The 15,435-nt window shown below is 45.6% G+C and overlaps 4 protein-coding genes across 4 annotated transcripts; 2 read left to right on the forward strand and 2 right to left on the reverse strand.

Moving 5' to 3' along the window:
- Window positions 1–3,575: 3,575 nt before the first annotated feature.
- Window positions 3,576–3,725, forward strand: K441DRAFT_545470 (uncharacterized protein; the record flags this gene model as incomplete). Its single annotated transcript, XM_067642812.1, has 1 exon — window positions 3,576–3,725. A coding segment is annotated over one exon (150 nt), but the record flags the coding sequence as incomplete, so codon positions are not given.
- Window positions 3,726–4,890: 1,165 nt separating this feature from the next.
- On the reverse strand, window positions 4,891–5,781 carry K441DRAFT_545060 (uncharacterized protein; the record flags this gene model as incomplete). The annotated part of the gene is made up of 2 exons (XM_067642791.1): window positions 4,891–5,403; window positions 5,455–5,781. 2 exons carry the CDS (start codon window positions 5,779–5,781, stop codon window positions 4,891–4,893), a joined length of 840 nt encoding a protein of 279 aa, XP_067507472.1.
- A 115-nt stretch (window positions 5,782–5,896) lies between these two features.
- K441DRAFT_654860 (Phosphoribosylformimino-5-aminoimidazole carboxamide ribotide isomerase) lies at window positions 5,897–7,050 on the forward strand. Its single transcript, XM_067647749.1, has 3 exons — window positions 5,897–6,250; window positions 6,349–6,535; window positions 6,630–7,050. The coding sequence occupies exons 1-3, from the start codon at window positions 5,951–5,953 to the stop codon at window positions 6,923–6,925; spliced, it is 783 nt and encodes a 260-aa protein (XP_067507473.1). The 5' UTR covers window positions 5,897–5,950; the 3' UTR covers window positions 6,926–7,050.
- On the reverse strand, window positions 6,997–12,542 carry K441DRAFT_654861 (SNF2 family ATP dependent chromatin remodeling factor snf21). Its single transcript, XM_067647750.1, has 5 exons — window positions 12,003–12,542; window positions 9,936–11,920; window positions 7,678–9,883; window positions 7,480–7,624; window positions 6,997–7,420 (listed from the first exon to the last, which is right to left on the reverse strand). Exons 1-5 carry the CDS (start codon window positions 12,099–12,101, stop codon window positions 7,416–7,418), a joined length of 4,440 nt encoding a protein of 1,479 aa, XP_067507474.1. The 5' UTR covers window positions 12,102–12,542; the 3' UTR covers window positions 6,997–7,415.
- Window positions 12,543–15,435: the final 2,893 nt, after the last annotated feature.

Raw genomic sequence — 15,435 nt, forward strand, 5'->3', positions numbered from 1 at the left:
CTAGCTTCCGTAGAGGGACCTATAAGACTATAAATATAAAGAACTAATACGCTGCATAGCGTGCAAGAGGCGCCTATATTGCTATAGTTTGTTAACCTAAATCTGCCTATAACCTATCCTTTACAGCCCAGGTAGTAGACCTATAAGAAGAAAATATTAAGCAGCTTAATAAGCGCATTTAATAGTAAATCGATAATGTAGAAAGGGGACTTACTTTTATACCACTAGACCTAAATTCCCTTAGCCTACTAGTATTTACAGACGCATCTTTTACTAATAATAAAGACTTATTATTATAAATTGGCTTTATAATTATATTTATAGACTATAATTAGGACGCAAATATACTATACTAGTCCTTAATTAAGTATAAACGAGTAACCTAAAGTGCACTAGCTTTTAAACTATATATACTAGCCTATAGCTTTAATATAGCAGCCGCAATTAAATTAACGGTCTAGAAGATTCTATAACTAAAGTAGTTACCCCTAGTTTTATATACTAATTTAAAGTCCCTCTATAACTACCTAGTCAAGCTAGGTACAATATAAGAGAAGAGGCTTATAGTTAACCTAATATGCTTATATCAGGCCTATAAATAACGTAAAATTACAGAAGTTAAATAGATTAGCGGCGGAGATAACCTAGTAGACGCTATAACTAAGGCAAAGCCGTGTTAAGCCCTTAAAACCCTAATTAATACGAATAAGCTCAACCTAAAAGTTATAGAATAGGTAGAATAGGACTAATAGAGTACCTACGGTACGCCTACGGCCCGTTGGAAGGCCGTACGGCTTATTATACGGCCTATTCTACGGACCGTAAGCTGTTAGGTAGAAAATAGTAGAAAGCTGTAATAGAACTTAGGGGACTCACGTGACCTATAGAATCCTATAGGGTGGTTAAATTGACTAATCACGATTTTCCATCCCCGGGATGGAAAATCGCCATTAGCTCGCTTAGCACTAGCGCCTTGGCGGCCCTTAAGATCTAACTTACAGCCAGCTCGAAGCACCGTTTAGAAGGCAGCCTAGACGGCACCTCGGCGGAGATTTCCTATATATTTTCCTTTGTGTTTTATGGTTTTATTAAAGCAATTACAGAGGCTGTATATAGGTGGTTTCATTTTTCAAGTACCGCCAGTGTATAATTACAGCACCTGTCGTACTAACCGCGTGCCTACGCGTTTGGTACGCCAGGTACGCGTTTACGCGTTCGGTGCACTAACCACTTGCTTACGCGTCTGGTGCACTTATAAAGCACTAACTAATTAGGGGGGAGGCGCATTAGTATATAGACCACGTAGTCTGCTTTATACAATCGATAGTCACCATCATCCAAAAGAGCATATAATACTATACGTATTTCGTGCCCCTGGATCTGACTCACTCGTGCCATTAAATTGGTACGAACATAACCTATCTATAAGGAAATATTGTTTTATTACTACGTTATAACAGCCTTTTATATATTGTTCTTGGCCGTCGAAATCGGACTCTGCACCTGTACGTGGTGACGGCTACGAACCTGGTCTTCGAAGTTCAGATCCAGAGCCAACGCAGAGACGTCGCACAGCGTGCGGACAGGACCTGGTGGTGGTTGTGGGCGTCGAGGGCGGTGGTGAAGGGTTTTCGGATGGTGAGATCTTGAAAACCACTACTGTTGGCCCTCTACAATACGACGACTACTACACTGTTCTATCCAGGGCACCTNTACGATCCAACATGGATNAGCGGTTTTCNATAACATCCCCAAAAACCCCAATNGAAAGCATNGACGACCTCACATCGACGAACAGACAAGCGCGAACGAACGAANGAGCAAATATACGGCCCCTCCTAACCCCCAGGGCGATCGCCCGCGGAGCATGCGGTCACTTGCCGTTTGCAAGTACTAAATACCTAGCAGCCTGGATTGCGACCCACGGTTTTCCTTATCTCCTTTCGACGGAGTGGTGACCCTTAGAAAAGGCCTAGCTGGGGCCTAGGCACAAAAGATACCCAACACACAATATCCCGCTGTTAGTATTACGGTAATTGGAACGGATGAATCCCCCTTACGCCTTTAATAGGCCTTAGGGGGGGGGAGGCAAGGCGTATATGGCAATGGTCAATAAGAGAGATAGCATACAGGGGGTGGTTAAGATACGGGACACAACTACAAGTATATGGCAATTAATTAGCAAGGCCTAGCTGGGACGTAGTGAACCCTAGCTCTGGATAAGCTAGAGAAGGAAGCAGTGGTTCCCAAGGAGTTCAAAACATCTAAGGAGGAGGACGTAGCTNTAGGCCCGCAGGGCCGCGGCTACGTGCAGGCATGGCAATTCGGGGTTTTTCATCCTACTGAGGTGGCTCATAGGGTTTTTCCTTCCCCCCCAATAGCAAGGGTTTTTTCCCGTCAATATTACTTTTCCCTTGTGTACGGAGTAGTCTGCGTGGGCCTAGATAGGATCCGTATCAGACGTTAATCAAAGAATCTACTACTATATATTGTTCTTTAAATTTAGTTAGGATCTTTAAATTCTCTTCTTATTCTAGTTCTTATAGCTACTTAGTCCTTAGTATACCTTCCCTTAGCCTATTAGTAACTTTTTATATAGGTATTTTATCCCTTAAATATCCTAGTATTCTAAGCCCTAGATATCTCTTTTATTCTTACTATATAGTAATTTGTTCTTTAAATTCTATTTAGCTTTCTTCTAGTTTATATCTAGCGAGTATATTACTGACCTTATATCGGCAGTAGTGCAACTACTAAGAAGAGATATAAATAAGTTGGTCGAGATAGCACGGGAGGCGCTGGAGCCGATCGAGCCTTATCTTAGTTAGCCGCTTCTTTAAGGAATTTGTGGCGTTATATCGCCCCACTCTTGCCACAGCCCTACTCTGCCAACTCGTGCGAACTCCTAAGCTAATTAGCGGCGCCCACTAACCCCTGCGAACTCCTAAGCCAATAGAACGTCGCACTACCCCCTACCACCCCTACCACCCTAAAAATTCCTCTATAAAGCGTCTAAGAGATTATAGGCGCGCGTTTGCTATAAACTGGGTGCGATTCTTAATATATATTAATTTTAAGTAACTATAATAGGGTTAATATAGTAGCTATAACTATAGTTCGCGATATAATTAAATTATAATATCCTCTATTAGTATATTCTAGTAAATTTAACTAGCTAACTAACATATTAGGGGGCGAAGTATAGCCTTAAAGTTTAAAGACGCGTTTTTAAACCCGATTATATCTAACTAGCCTTATTAATATAGCGACCGTACTCTACCACTATAACTCTATTTACTATTAAACTTTATAAGACGCCTCTTATACCCTATTATAAACAGCTCGCCTAATTATACTACCTCTATATAATATTTATAACACGTTATTAGTTAGGTATACTCTTTTAAAGACTCTTATATTTTGATCACCAAACTCGGCAAGAGTACTATAATGGTGTAAAGTATACTGACGTTGTTGAACGGGGAACTGACTTGACCCGTGGCACTCAAATTTTGAACTTCTCTTGTCCTAGTCCCATTCTTGCAATCTAACATATAAATACAGGCATATCCAAGCGAGGCGGCATTGTCGGGCGTGGTATTTTGCTGGATTTCGTATGCTATGCGGAGCAACGTGGAATAGAATACGATTCCCTTAGCAGCTACCCAATAACCCTGACACAGATCAAAGAAACGATTGAGGAAGAACGCTTGACGATTTGCTAAGGAGCCATTTTTATTATTTGGTCTGGCTTAAGCAAATTAATTCGTGCATCAACTCCCAAATTTAGAGGCCTTTTTGACAGAAACGAATATATAGGAGTTGATCCTAGTCTTGCTGCTGTAGGCGGGGATGCTGTTGCATTTGAAATAGTTCCTGCTGCTAATAAAAGCTGTATAACGTTGAAACAAAATTATCGAATGCAGAATGCTAATATTCCTGCGCAGTTATGCGTCTTCACGAAGCCTGTCTTCCTGGCTGGGGTTATGCCTATTGGGGAACTTTTTGACTTGGAAGCCCTCGCGGAGATTGCAAAGAAAAATAAACAATGGGGTTTCTTTTTGGCAGTCCACTTAGTGTAGAAGACGTGTGGCTATATTAGCTAATACACGCAGCGTTCTAGGGTTCAGAATTCAGTATTTTGGTTCTATTACCCGGTTAATATCTGGCATGGGGGGAAGTAAAGCGAAAATATGACGGAGAATTTTGCCTTACCTAGCGTAAAGCTTTACTAGCGATGGAAGATTAGGGGATAGCACTGAATTAATTGCAATATTAGTGAACAAAAATATTGACGAAGAACCTCATCGCATATTACATGAAGACTTAGTGATTGAATGGGCTCGTACTTTCTCTGAGCTTTAAAAGGTCAAATATACAAAAATGCCCGGTCCTTACAGTATGATGTAGGATTTTTATTTTCGAGACGCTTGAAGCTTGCCCAAGGAAGTTCGTAGTCCGGATCCCTTCTAGGAGGTCAGAAGTTGAGAGGTGCAGAAGTTCGTCCGTTGGCAAGCCTCATCGGGAAGTTTTCTGTGGTTTAAAGGACATCCACTTAGAAATAAATGCTAATTCCGATAATCTTCATACGAGCTTTGATTCAGGTGTTCGGAGCGATTTTATTTTTCTTGATTTCAAGCTGTAATCGATTCAGCAGATTACTAAATAACAGCTCATTGCTAAACAGGGCCTTAGAACCGATATAGAGGCTTTCAGAAGAGGCCAACTAGTAATGAAGCCTCTAGAGTTATTAAAAGCCATATAGTTTTCTTCACCAAGATGACAGATGTGAGTTTCTTGAATATCCAGATGGGCATTATTGTTCAATCGTTAACCGGATGAAGTTGCTCAGGGGTATCGAGTATGATCGTCTAGAAGCGAGTTCTCAAATCATCCCTTTCCCCGTTTCCCTTTTGTGCCCCATTTGCCTTGAATACTCTCGATGTCTTTCCTCCTCAAACTCAACGTCCCACCCCTAAACTTTCCAACCCCAGGTCCACCAACACCTCTTTCCCTCTTTTTCTCTATCTTCTTCATCTTGACCGCTGCCTCTAGGATGATTCCATTCTCTTTTGCCTCCTTCCTTCGCTTCTCTTCGCGTTGTGCTGCTTTAGCTTGTATACCCTTCCGATGAGACATTGGCATTTTTTCTTGCATAAGAATTGAAGTCTTTGACCCTAGAGACTGTAATCGCATATCTAAAGCTTTGTGGCGATTTTTTCCAGAGGGATCTAGAGAGCCTTTGGAGGTAGATGTCTCAAGAAGGTGAGATTCACGAAGCAGGCGTTGGAGGGCGAGGTCGTTCTTGAGATTTAAAGCTTCCGCATCATCGTCCACGTCGGCGGGTTTCGATTTGGTAACCTTTGAGGGAGTCTCGGTACCTGAGGAAGGAGGTTTAGAGGACTATTATATATATTTAGCAACATGGCTTGCACACATGGCTTGGAACTTTACCATAAATGCCTTGAGTTCATCTTTCCGAGCGCGCTCATTAACTACTCTTGAGACTGAGTGTTCGATCACCTCTACCGCGGCCTCCTCACCGGAGTTGATGCCTTCCCAACCCGAATCTTCATCCTCATCCGGCACATCTTCGACTTGCTCCACAATCTTTGTCTTCTCCGGCTCCGGATCCAGAGGTTTGAATTTAGCTTCGAAATGTCGCTTGAAGATAGCTTGGAGGTCCTCTCTTCCGGAGTTCTGCGATGATTCTGGAGAAGATGATCTCCTTTGGAGATCCACCCGGTGTACTCGTTTTCGTTTTCCAAGGATAATCGCCATGGCTTCGTCGATGCCGTCCTCAATCGTATACTTGGTGTTAGGTTGAGATCCAAAATTCCAAAGGCGGTGGCAGAATCTCCCACCTCAGGCCCTGTATCAAATCTCTCGGAAACATCTCCAAGCAAACCATGTTCCCATAACCAGAGCAGCTTTCGTCCAACTAAGCAGCATGACCCGATTTCGCCCTTGCATCGACCTCCACGCCGGATCGGTAAAGCAAATTGTTGGTGGAACGCTCACTGATGCCTCCGAATATCTCAAAACGAACCATGTTTCTACCCTCCCGGCCCACCACTTCGCCCAGCTATATAAAGAGCACAATCTTACAGGCGCACACGTCATAATGCTAGGCCCCGGGAACCAGGAGGCTGCAAGGGAGGCTGTTGAGGTGTGGAAAGACAACCTACAAGTGGGTGGGGGGATCACGGACGAGAACGCTGCACAATGGATTGAGTGGGGGGCTGAGAAGGTGAGGCATTCCATACAGTTTTAGAGAATAAGAAGATCTAGCAATAGGGCCGGCCAGTGAAAGAGATTCTTTCCTAAGGCTAATGATGCAAGCAGTAGGTGATCATAACCTCTTTTCTCTTTCCCTTCGGCACCTTCTCCCTTGCACGGCTCCAATCTGTGCTCAAAGCCCTGAACAACGACAAGTCTAAACTTGTTATCGACCTTAGTTGCAGGCGTAAAGACGATTCCTGGTTTGTGGCCATGAATAAATGGCAAACAATTACCGACATGGAACTTAATCAAGGTAATTGTCGCCGAGTTCATCTTCTCCGCCTTTGTTTGCACCACATTCTCCACTAGCTACATACTCTAATTGATTCTGACACGGACACGAGCAGAAAGCATATCCCTCCTTGAACCTTATTGCTCTGAGTTCCTAATCCACGCCGCCGACAATGAAGGACTGCAGGCTGGGATCGACCATGCGCTAGTTCAGAGGCTTGCAGAATGGTGCTCAATCCCCGTCACCTATGCTGGCGGTGGTAGAAGTCTTGAAGACCTAGAAGCTGTTGACAAACTGAGCAGCGGGAAGATAGATCTAACGATCGGGAGCGCGCTGGATATTTTCGGAGGCAGCGGCGTCAAATTTTCAGATTGTGTGCTGTGGAATTTCCAACAAAGGATTTATAAATAAAATCCTCAATGAAATGCTCATTAAAGTGAGCAATTACAAATTCACCAATCTACTCATCATGTATTTCAAAAGCGCATACTCCGCATGCATCTCAATTCGCAGCTAAAAGGATCTAAAGTACAGCCTAGCTCAAGATCATTTTCGCAAGGAAGCGCCCGTGATGCCGAAGAATCGATCAATTATCCCTTTCAGCTCAATTCCGGTGCCCAATCCAGTGGTCCACACCTTTGCCTTTGTATACGCCGCATGCAGCGCCATTAACCAAAATGGAAACTAAGAAACGGGTGAGAAGGCTATGATAAAAAAAAAATAGGCCTGCACAGGCATTACTGTAGGCGAGGCTCTTATGTGAGGAGGAGTACAAGAAAAGTAGCCCTCCAAACTGTGCGTGCTATCCTAACTCGCATCTAACTCATTCACTCTGTTCGTCATAACAAAAGCTTGAATATCAAATTATCGTGGTGTGAAAAGAAAGAAGTTTATGGGTCCATCACCCTGCGCATCATATGTCAGCATATATCGTTAAGTAGATAGGGTAGTGAGTGTGTACTGACTTCCTGAATTAGATGCCATAGGCGTACCAACACTTGAGATAGGGGCTGTGGATCTCCCATCCGCCATCGATGACGTCAAGTCATCGAAATCCGCTAACTCTGGATGCGCCTCCGTCTCTTCTTTGAGGTGGTTGAGGCAAGTCTCCTAATGAAGAAATCAATATATGAACGCAAACAAGATTTTAGAGTTGAACATACCTCAATCAGGTTCGCGTCCTTGTAAAGAATGCTTGTATCCTCATTATACGTCCTACAATTACTGCATAGTAACCCAATATCGGCTCTAAACTGCTTCAGGCTCTGGTATTCCTTTTTATTGATCTTTTTCTTGATTTGGTTCATGCAGATAGGATTTTTAATGATCTGGTAGTAGTCTGGGTAGTCATACTTGTCCGGCAACTCAATGAAGGGGTCTATTATACCACGATTTGGGATGTCGTCATCGTTAGACTCTTCTTCCAGATCATTCAAAGATTCATAAACTGCGTTGAGGATTCGTTGGTGGGTTGCGCGTTCTTCGGAGCTGAGCGTTTCCTGTATTTTGCTGGGCGCAGGACGACCACGCTTGCGGGGTGCGACATCACCATCAAGCGAGGCTTCATCTGCTGTGCGTTTCTTCTCGGCAGTTTTTGGTTTGCGGCCGCGCTTTTTGGGCGCTGGAGACTCGGAACTCTCGCGAGATGGGATTGGAGATTCACCGAAATCGCCAGTCTTCTTTGCTTTGTTGATTTGACGCTTCGCGATCTTGGATTCCTTGCGAGCTATAGCAGCCTCGATAGTGTCCTCATCGTTATCGACAGCTTCAAGCCACTGCTCCTCAGTAAGTCCATCGTCGTACTTGACGCGAGTCCGTTCACGCGCCCCACGACCAAAGTTCTCCTCGATCTCTTCTACGACAGGATTATCATCGTTTACGTAGATGTCCGGTAGCTCGGATTCGCCAAGTAGACGAGGCAACTTCTTATTCGGGCCGTATAGGTCACCCTTTTCACGCTCACGATCCATTCTTTGGAACAGCTCAAGCTCATCCTCCGAACGCATCATGATCAGGTTCAAATCGTCATCGTCTTGCTCATCCTGTTCTAGGTTCTCAGCAGCTTCAGCAGATTCCAACATTATTCTGAGCATGGCGTCTCGTTCTTCGTTTGTGGACTTATTGTCGAATTTACCAGCTTGAATGACCTTGCCATCCATATCAAGCTTGAAGTTTGCTCGTTCCAGAATCTTCTCTTCGACCGAGTTGGAACTAATGAGACGTAGAATACGAACTTCGTTCTTCTGACCGATACGATGCGCACGATCCTGGGCTTGCAAATCTTGATGTGGGTTCCAGTCTGAGTCATAAATGATGACAGTGTCAGCTGTTTGCAAGTTGAGGCCGAGACCACCGGCACGCGTTGACAGCAGGAAACAGAAGTAAGGTGAATTGGGGGCGTTGAACAGCTTGAGCAACTCCGACCGATCATCAGATTTTGTTGAGCCATCGAGACGAAGATATTGCATGCCCTTTAGCCGCAGGAAATCTTCCATGATGTTCATAATCTGCGTCATTTGGAAGAACATCAGGACACGATGCCCCGTTACTTGGAATTTGGGTAAAATCCTGTCCAGCAATTCGAACTTGCCAGCTGTCCGCCAGAGAAGATCATTAGTACCCTTTCCAGGATTCATTTGCTCCTCAACTTCTTCAAAGACGAAAGGATGGTTGCAAAGTTTTCGCAACTGCATAAGCATGTTACTCAACCCGCGCATGCCAGTCTTTCCTCCCTTGCCGTCGCTAACCATCAGCCTATTGTGGCTAACTAACTGTTTATAAAGTTTGGCTTGAAGAGCTGAAAAGTTGCATTTGATGACTCGTTCTGTCTTATCAGGAAGATCCTTCTCCACATCCTTCTTCAGACGACGGAGTAAGAATGGCCTAAGAACCTTGTGCAACCGACGAATGACGAGTAATTGTTCTTCTTCAGTAAGGTCCATCTTATCCTGGCCACCGGTATTTGCGAATGGCGTATTGAACCATTCGTCAAAAGATTTGACTGACTTGAAGATCGTTGGAAGGACAAAATTGAGCAAAGCCCAGAGCTCCGGAAGATTATTTTGTAGCGGAGTACCAGTAAGAATGAGACGATATCGTGTGGTGTAGTACTGTGTAATGGTACTGCTAAGCTTCGAGCCGGCGTTCTTCATACGATGACCCTCGTCTACGATCATGTGTAGCCACTTGACCTTGCTGAGAATAGGTCGGTCTTTAATAATGAACTCATAAGTTGTAAGCAGCACCTGGAATTGTCCCCAGCGGATTTGCTGCTGTTGCTGTTTGCGAGCATTGGGAGGGCCTTTGTATACGATTCTCTGAACACTAGGAGCCCATTTCTCAAATTCATTATTCCAATTCGTCAAAGTACTGTGAGAATGTTAGAAATGGTAAGGGTAGATCGCATCGGAAGATCACTTACCTTAATGGCACAATAACCAGGTAAGGTCCAGGTTGCTGCTTCCTTTCGATAAGGTATGTGATCAAACTAATAGTCTGGATTGTCTTGCCAAGACCCATCTCGTCTGCTAGAATACCATTGAGGTTGTTGTTGTATAGGGAAATCATCCACTGAAGACCCTTGATTTGGTATTCCTTCAAAGTGCCTCCCACAAGATTCGAGGACTGGGCTGTGACCTCTTCTTTGATACGGTGAGCAACCTCATAGTAATCAACCTTCTTACTGCCCCGTCCATCTTCCTCATCTCCGTCCTCGTCCTCGCTGGTGTCAGAATCTGCATCTGGCAAGTCTCTGTCGCCATACCGGTCGACAGCACTTCTCTGCTGCGCCTTGACGGAAGCAGAGAGTTGCTTCAAGAAACCATCCGTCTGTTTCAACAGATGCGAGATACGAGTATCCTTTGCCTGGCCAAGCAATTTCAGGTAAGTCTCTTCGTCGTTTGCTTTGAGAGCCTGCAGACGCTGTTTGGCAGTACGTTCGACGCGCTTTTGCTCTTCCTTTTCGATGTTCTGGTGTGTTTGTATCATTGTCCGACCAAGCTTTTGTATCCTCTGGCGTTGAGCCACAGCCGATTTCTGAATATCATCTGCATGNGTAACGATAGATTTGAGGAAGTCGACATGCTTCTTCTTCTCCTTCGATTCTCGAGCGTCCCGTTGTTGTTTCTCTAACTTCTCTGTAATGCGAGCCTCACGTAGAGATTGCTTCTTGATTCTGCGATACATAGCACGATTCGCCGTCATAGCAAGGTTGTCTGCATGAACCATTTCCCGACTGATTAAGTGTCGCAAGGAGCGTTGCTTAGGCAAAAGGCAAAGCATCTTGTACTCTATAAGAGCTCGAAGCTTCAAGGACCCATTCTCGTTCGGAGTATCCGATTTGCTAGTGTCCCAAGTCCCCAGATTCGCCGGTAACTTTTCCAACTCCGACTTTCTTGATAGTATCCGATTGTAGACAATATTCTCCCTCTCTTCACGCACTTTATCCACATCGACACCAATAGGTATAATAGAGGGAAGTTGTAGTCGCTTATCTCGAAGCGCATGATCAAGGTAGTTAACCGGTGTGTTGACTTGGTTCCAGGGAGACACGAATGTTTCATAGCCCTTCTGCACAGTGGATACGTCTGCCTGATCTGCGCTTGCATCAGGTCCAGAGACACCCGGTGCTTTTGTGGCATCTTCAAGCGCTTGGCTAGCAGCTGCAACGGCTTCAGTAGGAGTTGGTGCTTTCTTTGCTTGCTGCGATGGGAACAAAGATTGTTGCATATTAGTAGGAATTGGAAGGCCCTTCGAAAGGCGCTTGAATGCAGCAATTTGATTTCTAAGGATCAACAACTGTTCCTGACTGAAAGGACTGCTGACGGCGCTATTGGCTGAGGTTGGGGTCCTGCCATCGGAACTTGGTATTTGGCATTGTGTCGCAACTTGTATTGCTGGCGTTGAGGCAGTGGAAACAAGCGCATTTGAAGCGCCTTGACCATCGCTCATTACGGCAGGAGCGGCCATTGTGCCATTTGTCATCGCTAGTGCAGCAGTTCCATTCTGTTGGCGTTGTTGTTGTTGCTGCTGCTGTTGCTGCTGCTGCTGCTGCTGCTGTTGTTGTTGTTGTTGTTGCTGTTGTTGTTGCTGCTGTTGCTGTTGTTGCTGTTGTTGATGCTGTTGCTGTTGTTGCTGTTGCTGTTGCTGTTGCTGCTGTTGTTGCTGTTGTTGCTGTTGTTGTTGCTGTTGTTGATGCTGTTGATGCTGTTGCGCCTGCTGTTGCACCTGCTGTTGCGCCTGCTGCGCCTGCTGTTGCGCCTGCTGCTGTTGTGCCTGTTGCTGTAACCACATTTGTTTCTGTTTCTGAAGGCTATTCTGCTTTTGCACAGCTTGGAGGAAGTTTCGAGCCTTGATGAATTCGGGGTCGTCCTCGCGAACGCCCTGCTGTCTCATTTGCTGATATTTCTGCGATTGTGTTAGTTATTTTTCAGCTGTAAACAAATATCTAATGGGTTGTGATGGAAAGCGCATCCGGGGAGATACTTACGACGTAGGTAGCTTGGACATGCTCCTTAGTAAGGTTGGGAGGAAGGGGCATCATACCGCCTTGGGCAGAGAAGCCCGGCGCCGATTGTACCGAAGCCATGGTGAATGTAGTGAGTGACAGATATCTGTTCGCGCCGTTACACTATTCGCTATAGCCAAAAAGTAGCACCACGACTCGCCAGAACCGAAGTGAATGTGACCACCAAATGTGCGAATCCGAGACGACGATGAAGGAGAGCGGTGAATAAGCGCGCGGGGTGGAATTTCAGAACATCCTCGAGCGGTGTTGTTGCCGGTCCAAACAGTCCGTCAACGAGGCTGATGGATGAAGACCGGGGGGGCCTCCTTGCTGATGTCGCGATCTAGGGAAGGGTAGAATTGGACCAGGCAAAATCAGGATGGCGAGGTTGAAGTGAGAGAGGAGGCGCGGAGAGTGAAGGGCTCAATACACGCGTCGTGAAAAGCGTGTTGCCCAACGGAGATAAGATGGATGCGGGTCTAGATGTGTTTCTGTCGGCTTGGGGTACTGGCGTTCAGGTTGGGCAGAGGCGAAACGACGTTCTGTGAGCGAGAGTGGGAAGCTGAAGGGCAGGCCCGAAGCGGATTAGCATTGCACGTGATTCGCTTCATGAGCCGCATCTTCACCGGACAATTCTCCTAGCCCCACTCCTCCCATATTACAATATGAAAGCCGTTACATCTTTTCAACTTGCCATCAATGTTTACTTGGTAGGGCATTGCGTTCACGTGTGTGTGTGCCCAACTTTGTCACAAATTCTGTCTTCACCATAATGCCAAATCACATGCTAAATCCCGTGCAGAAACCCATGCTGAAAGAAGCGCTATGCTTCCATGCCCAGATTACACCAATAACCAATTCCGCATAACCGGCTCTCTATTGGGAATCATCTGGAGGCTCCAACACCTATTACGCCATGGCTTTGGGATGAATATCATTCAATTACTTCTGCCCAATATTCGACGCGGCGATAATGTCAGCAGCTTTGAACCATCAGCGATTTCCTTTTGAAAATGAAGCATTCTTACCTGCTCTACAACAGCATAAGCAACCTCTTGGTAGTATGCCGCCAGCGGAAAAGGAAAAATACTTGCATCAACAACACGCAAACTCTCCACGTCGTAGACCTGGCAGTTAGAGTTGATCACCGTGCCCATTGCACATGTGCTACTCGGGTGACAGCAACCGACAACTGTCCCCTCCACGCGTTTGTTGAAAGCCTCTTCAGACATATTCCCACGCTGATCGTCTGAGATATCGAACTCTTCAGCGCCCATGTTCCAGCCTATCTCACCTTCCAGTACCCGGTTGGTGAGTTTAGTTGGTTCGTAAATTGTCCGGCGATCAAGCTTAGTCGAGAGGATGTTCGGGTCAACGAGCGGCGAGTCTTTTGGGCTAGAAGAAGAGAGCGTCAAGGAGCCCGAGATGTCGGGTTTACCAGAGTATTATGCATCGTAATAGTGCTACTATTCTCGGGAGCCATTAACGTAGCGCCCCTAAATGAGTAATGTCCATACCTACACTAATCAGCTGAATAACCGGACAACCCGAGCGCGTCGCTTACATTGTAAAGGATTCAGAATGAACCTTTCCTGGGGCAACATATCTTTCCAAGTCATCGCCGTGGAGCAATCGATGAGCATCATTCAGTGCTGCAGGCTCGTTGCCGTGGAAGGACATCCACTCAGAGCGGCTCACTTGTCCTATAACAGTATTGTCGTCTTTGATCTTCCAGAATGTCTGAATACACACATGATCACAAAGACTTTCCCCAACAGGAGTTCAACGTATTGAGGGATTCCATGGTGATTAAGCTCACTTTTTGGGCCAATACTACTTGATGACACCATCGGGGGGACTTTCAGTTTACGGAGCACTGAATAATTTATACCTCAACAGTAACAATTTCGGAGAACCGTAAGTTCCCGCTGAAACAATAACTTCATTTCAAGCGCGGAATATCTGACCTATCTCAGTTCCGATTACGTCCACCTGGACGCCAAGTGCGCGCATGTTTTCTATCAAAACATGTTCAATGTATACGCTTGTTATCACTGAAACATTTGCATTTGATCCAAGTTTATAGCTTTGGGACGCCCATTGTCGTTTGCCGGCATATACACTACTATAGATCTCTGAGCAGCCAATGGGTTTTACCCCGTTCATATCAATAGCATGAGCTACACTAATAGATTCGTACGTGTCCGCGATGAAGTTTTTGAGGGAGGTTTGGTACCACAACCATTCTCACTAGCAACCTGAGCGAAGATTAATATTGCTCTTAATAAATGCACTGACCTTCACCGGACCGTCAACACCATGTAAGCTCGTGCTAATTGGATCTTCTCCGGGGCAGAGGGTCTCGGATTTCCTGAAATATCGGAGCATTCCAGACCAGGACCATCGGTTATCATTGATCACTGCTCTCAGTCAGAACACCTCCAGGCTAAAATGCCAGAAATACACACAAGTTTATTGCTGGTCCTCTCGTCCACGCTGAGTAGTTGATTGCTAATTAGCCCCCAAGGATCCTACCAGCCATCGCGTCTAGAATAACACCTCCAGCGTATTTCTGCGGCACTGTTTGATTCTGCCACTCGACACCTGCGCCAGGGAGGTGGGCTAATGATGTTTCAATACTTGAATAAGATTCCGGCCGGTTTCGATAAGAAGAAACGAAAGGGTTGGGAGCAAGGCGGAGAGCCTGTTGGCAAAGACATAACCTATCGGTAGCGTCAGCGACGGACCCCCTCCTTAGTTAATATAATTCCATTTTCTCGTCTTACCAGCAGTGCCACCAACGACGATGAAATCGAAGATTTGCTTTTCCATTCTGCCTAAGTCTGATTGAATTAGATATGAGAATTTTCAAACTTCGAATATGTCTAACGGCGAGTGGTTTATAAGGTCTCACTTGTAGAACCACGAATAACGTCGCCCGCGTTAAAGAGGAAATAAGCTAACCCCCGGTGGCAGGCAAATAGCCGAAAGCAATATGATCGGCCTTACGTGAGCTAGTGTTGACAAGTAGTTACGTTTAAGCCCCCGCCTTAATGCTAGACTGTGCGACGTAGCTGCAAAGCTGACTCTGCCTGAGCGCCATGGATACAAGAAGGCAACCTGACCGGAAGTGTGGGAACCTTCACCGTTGATAGGGTCTACTCAGCTGCAAGAGTCCAGTTGTTGGCGTCACCAAGTTGGCTTTCCCGGCCGGCGAATTCGCCTTTGCACCCAGTCGGATGGGAGTGGTCAGAATCCCCTGATCGGATCTTCTATTCTCTTCAGTTTATTGATGATATTATCCGATTAGTAGTGGAAGACAACTTTAGCATGAAGCAGGACAAGAGTTCACGAGGCCAAATCCGCCAACAATTCAGCTTACCCGATGCATAACTGGTAGTTGAGTGCAATTTCG

This window comes from Cenococcum geophilum (genome assembly GCF_001692895.1).
Source record: "Cenococcum geophilum 1.58 unplaced genomic scaffold K441scaffold_8, whole genome shotgun sequence".
Classification (NCBI taxonomy): domain Eukaryota; kingdom Fungi; phylum Ascomycota; class Dothideomycetes; order Gloniales; family Gloniaceae; genus Cenococcum; species Cenococcum geophilum.

Coding starts and splice junctions, on each gene's coding strand:
- K441DRAFT_654860 (XM_067647749.1), top strand. CDS start 5,951: ATGACCCGATTTCGCCCTTGCATCGACCTCCACGCCGGATCGGTAAAG. Junction 6,251..6,348: donor TTGAGTGGGGGGCTGAGAAG/GTGAGGCATTCC, acceptor TGCAAGCAGTAG/GTGATCATAACCTCTTTTCT. Junction 6,536..6,629: donor CGACATGGAACTTAATCAAG/GTAATTGTCGCC, acceptor GGACACGAGCAG/AAAGCATATCCCTCCTTGAA.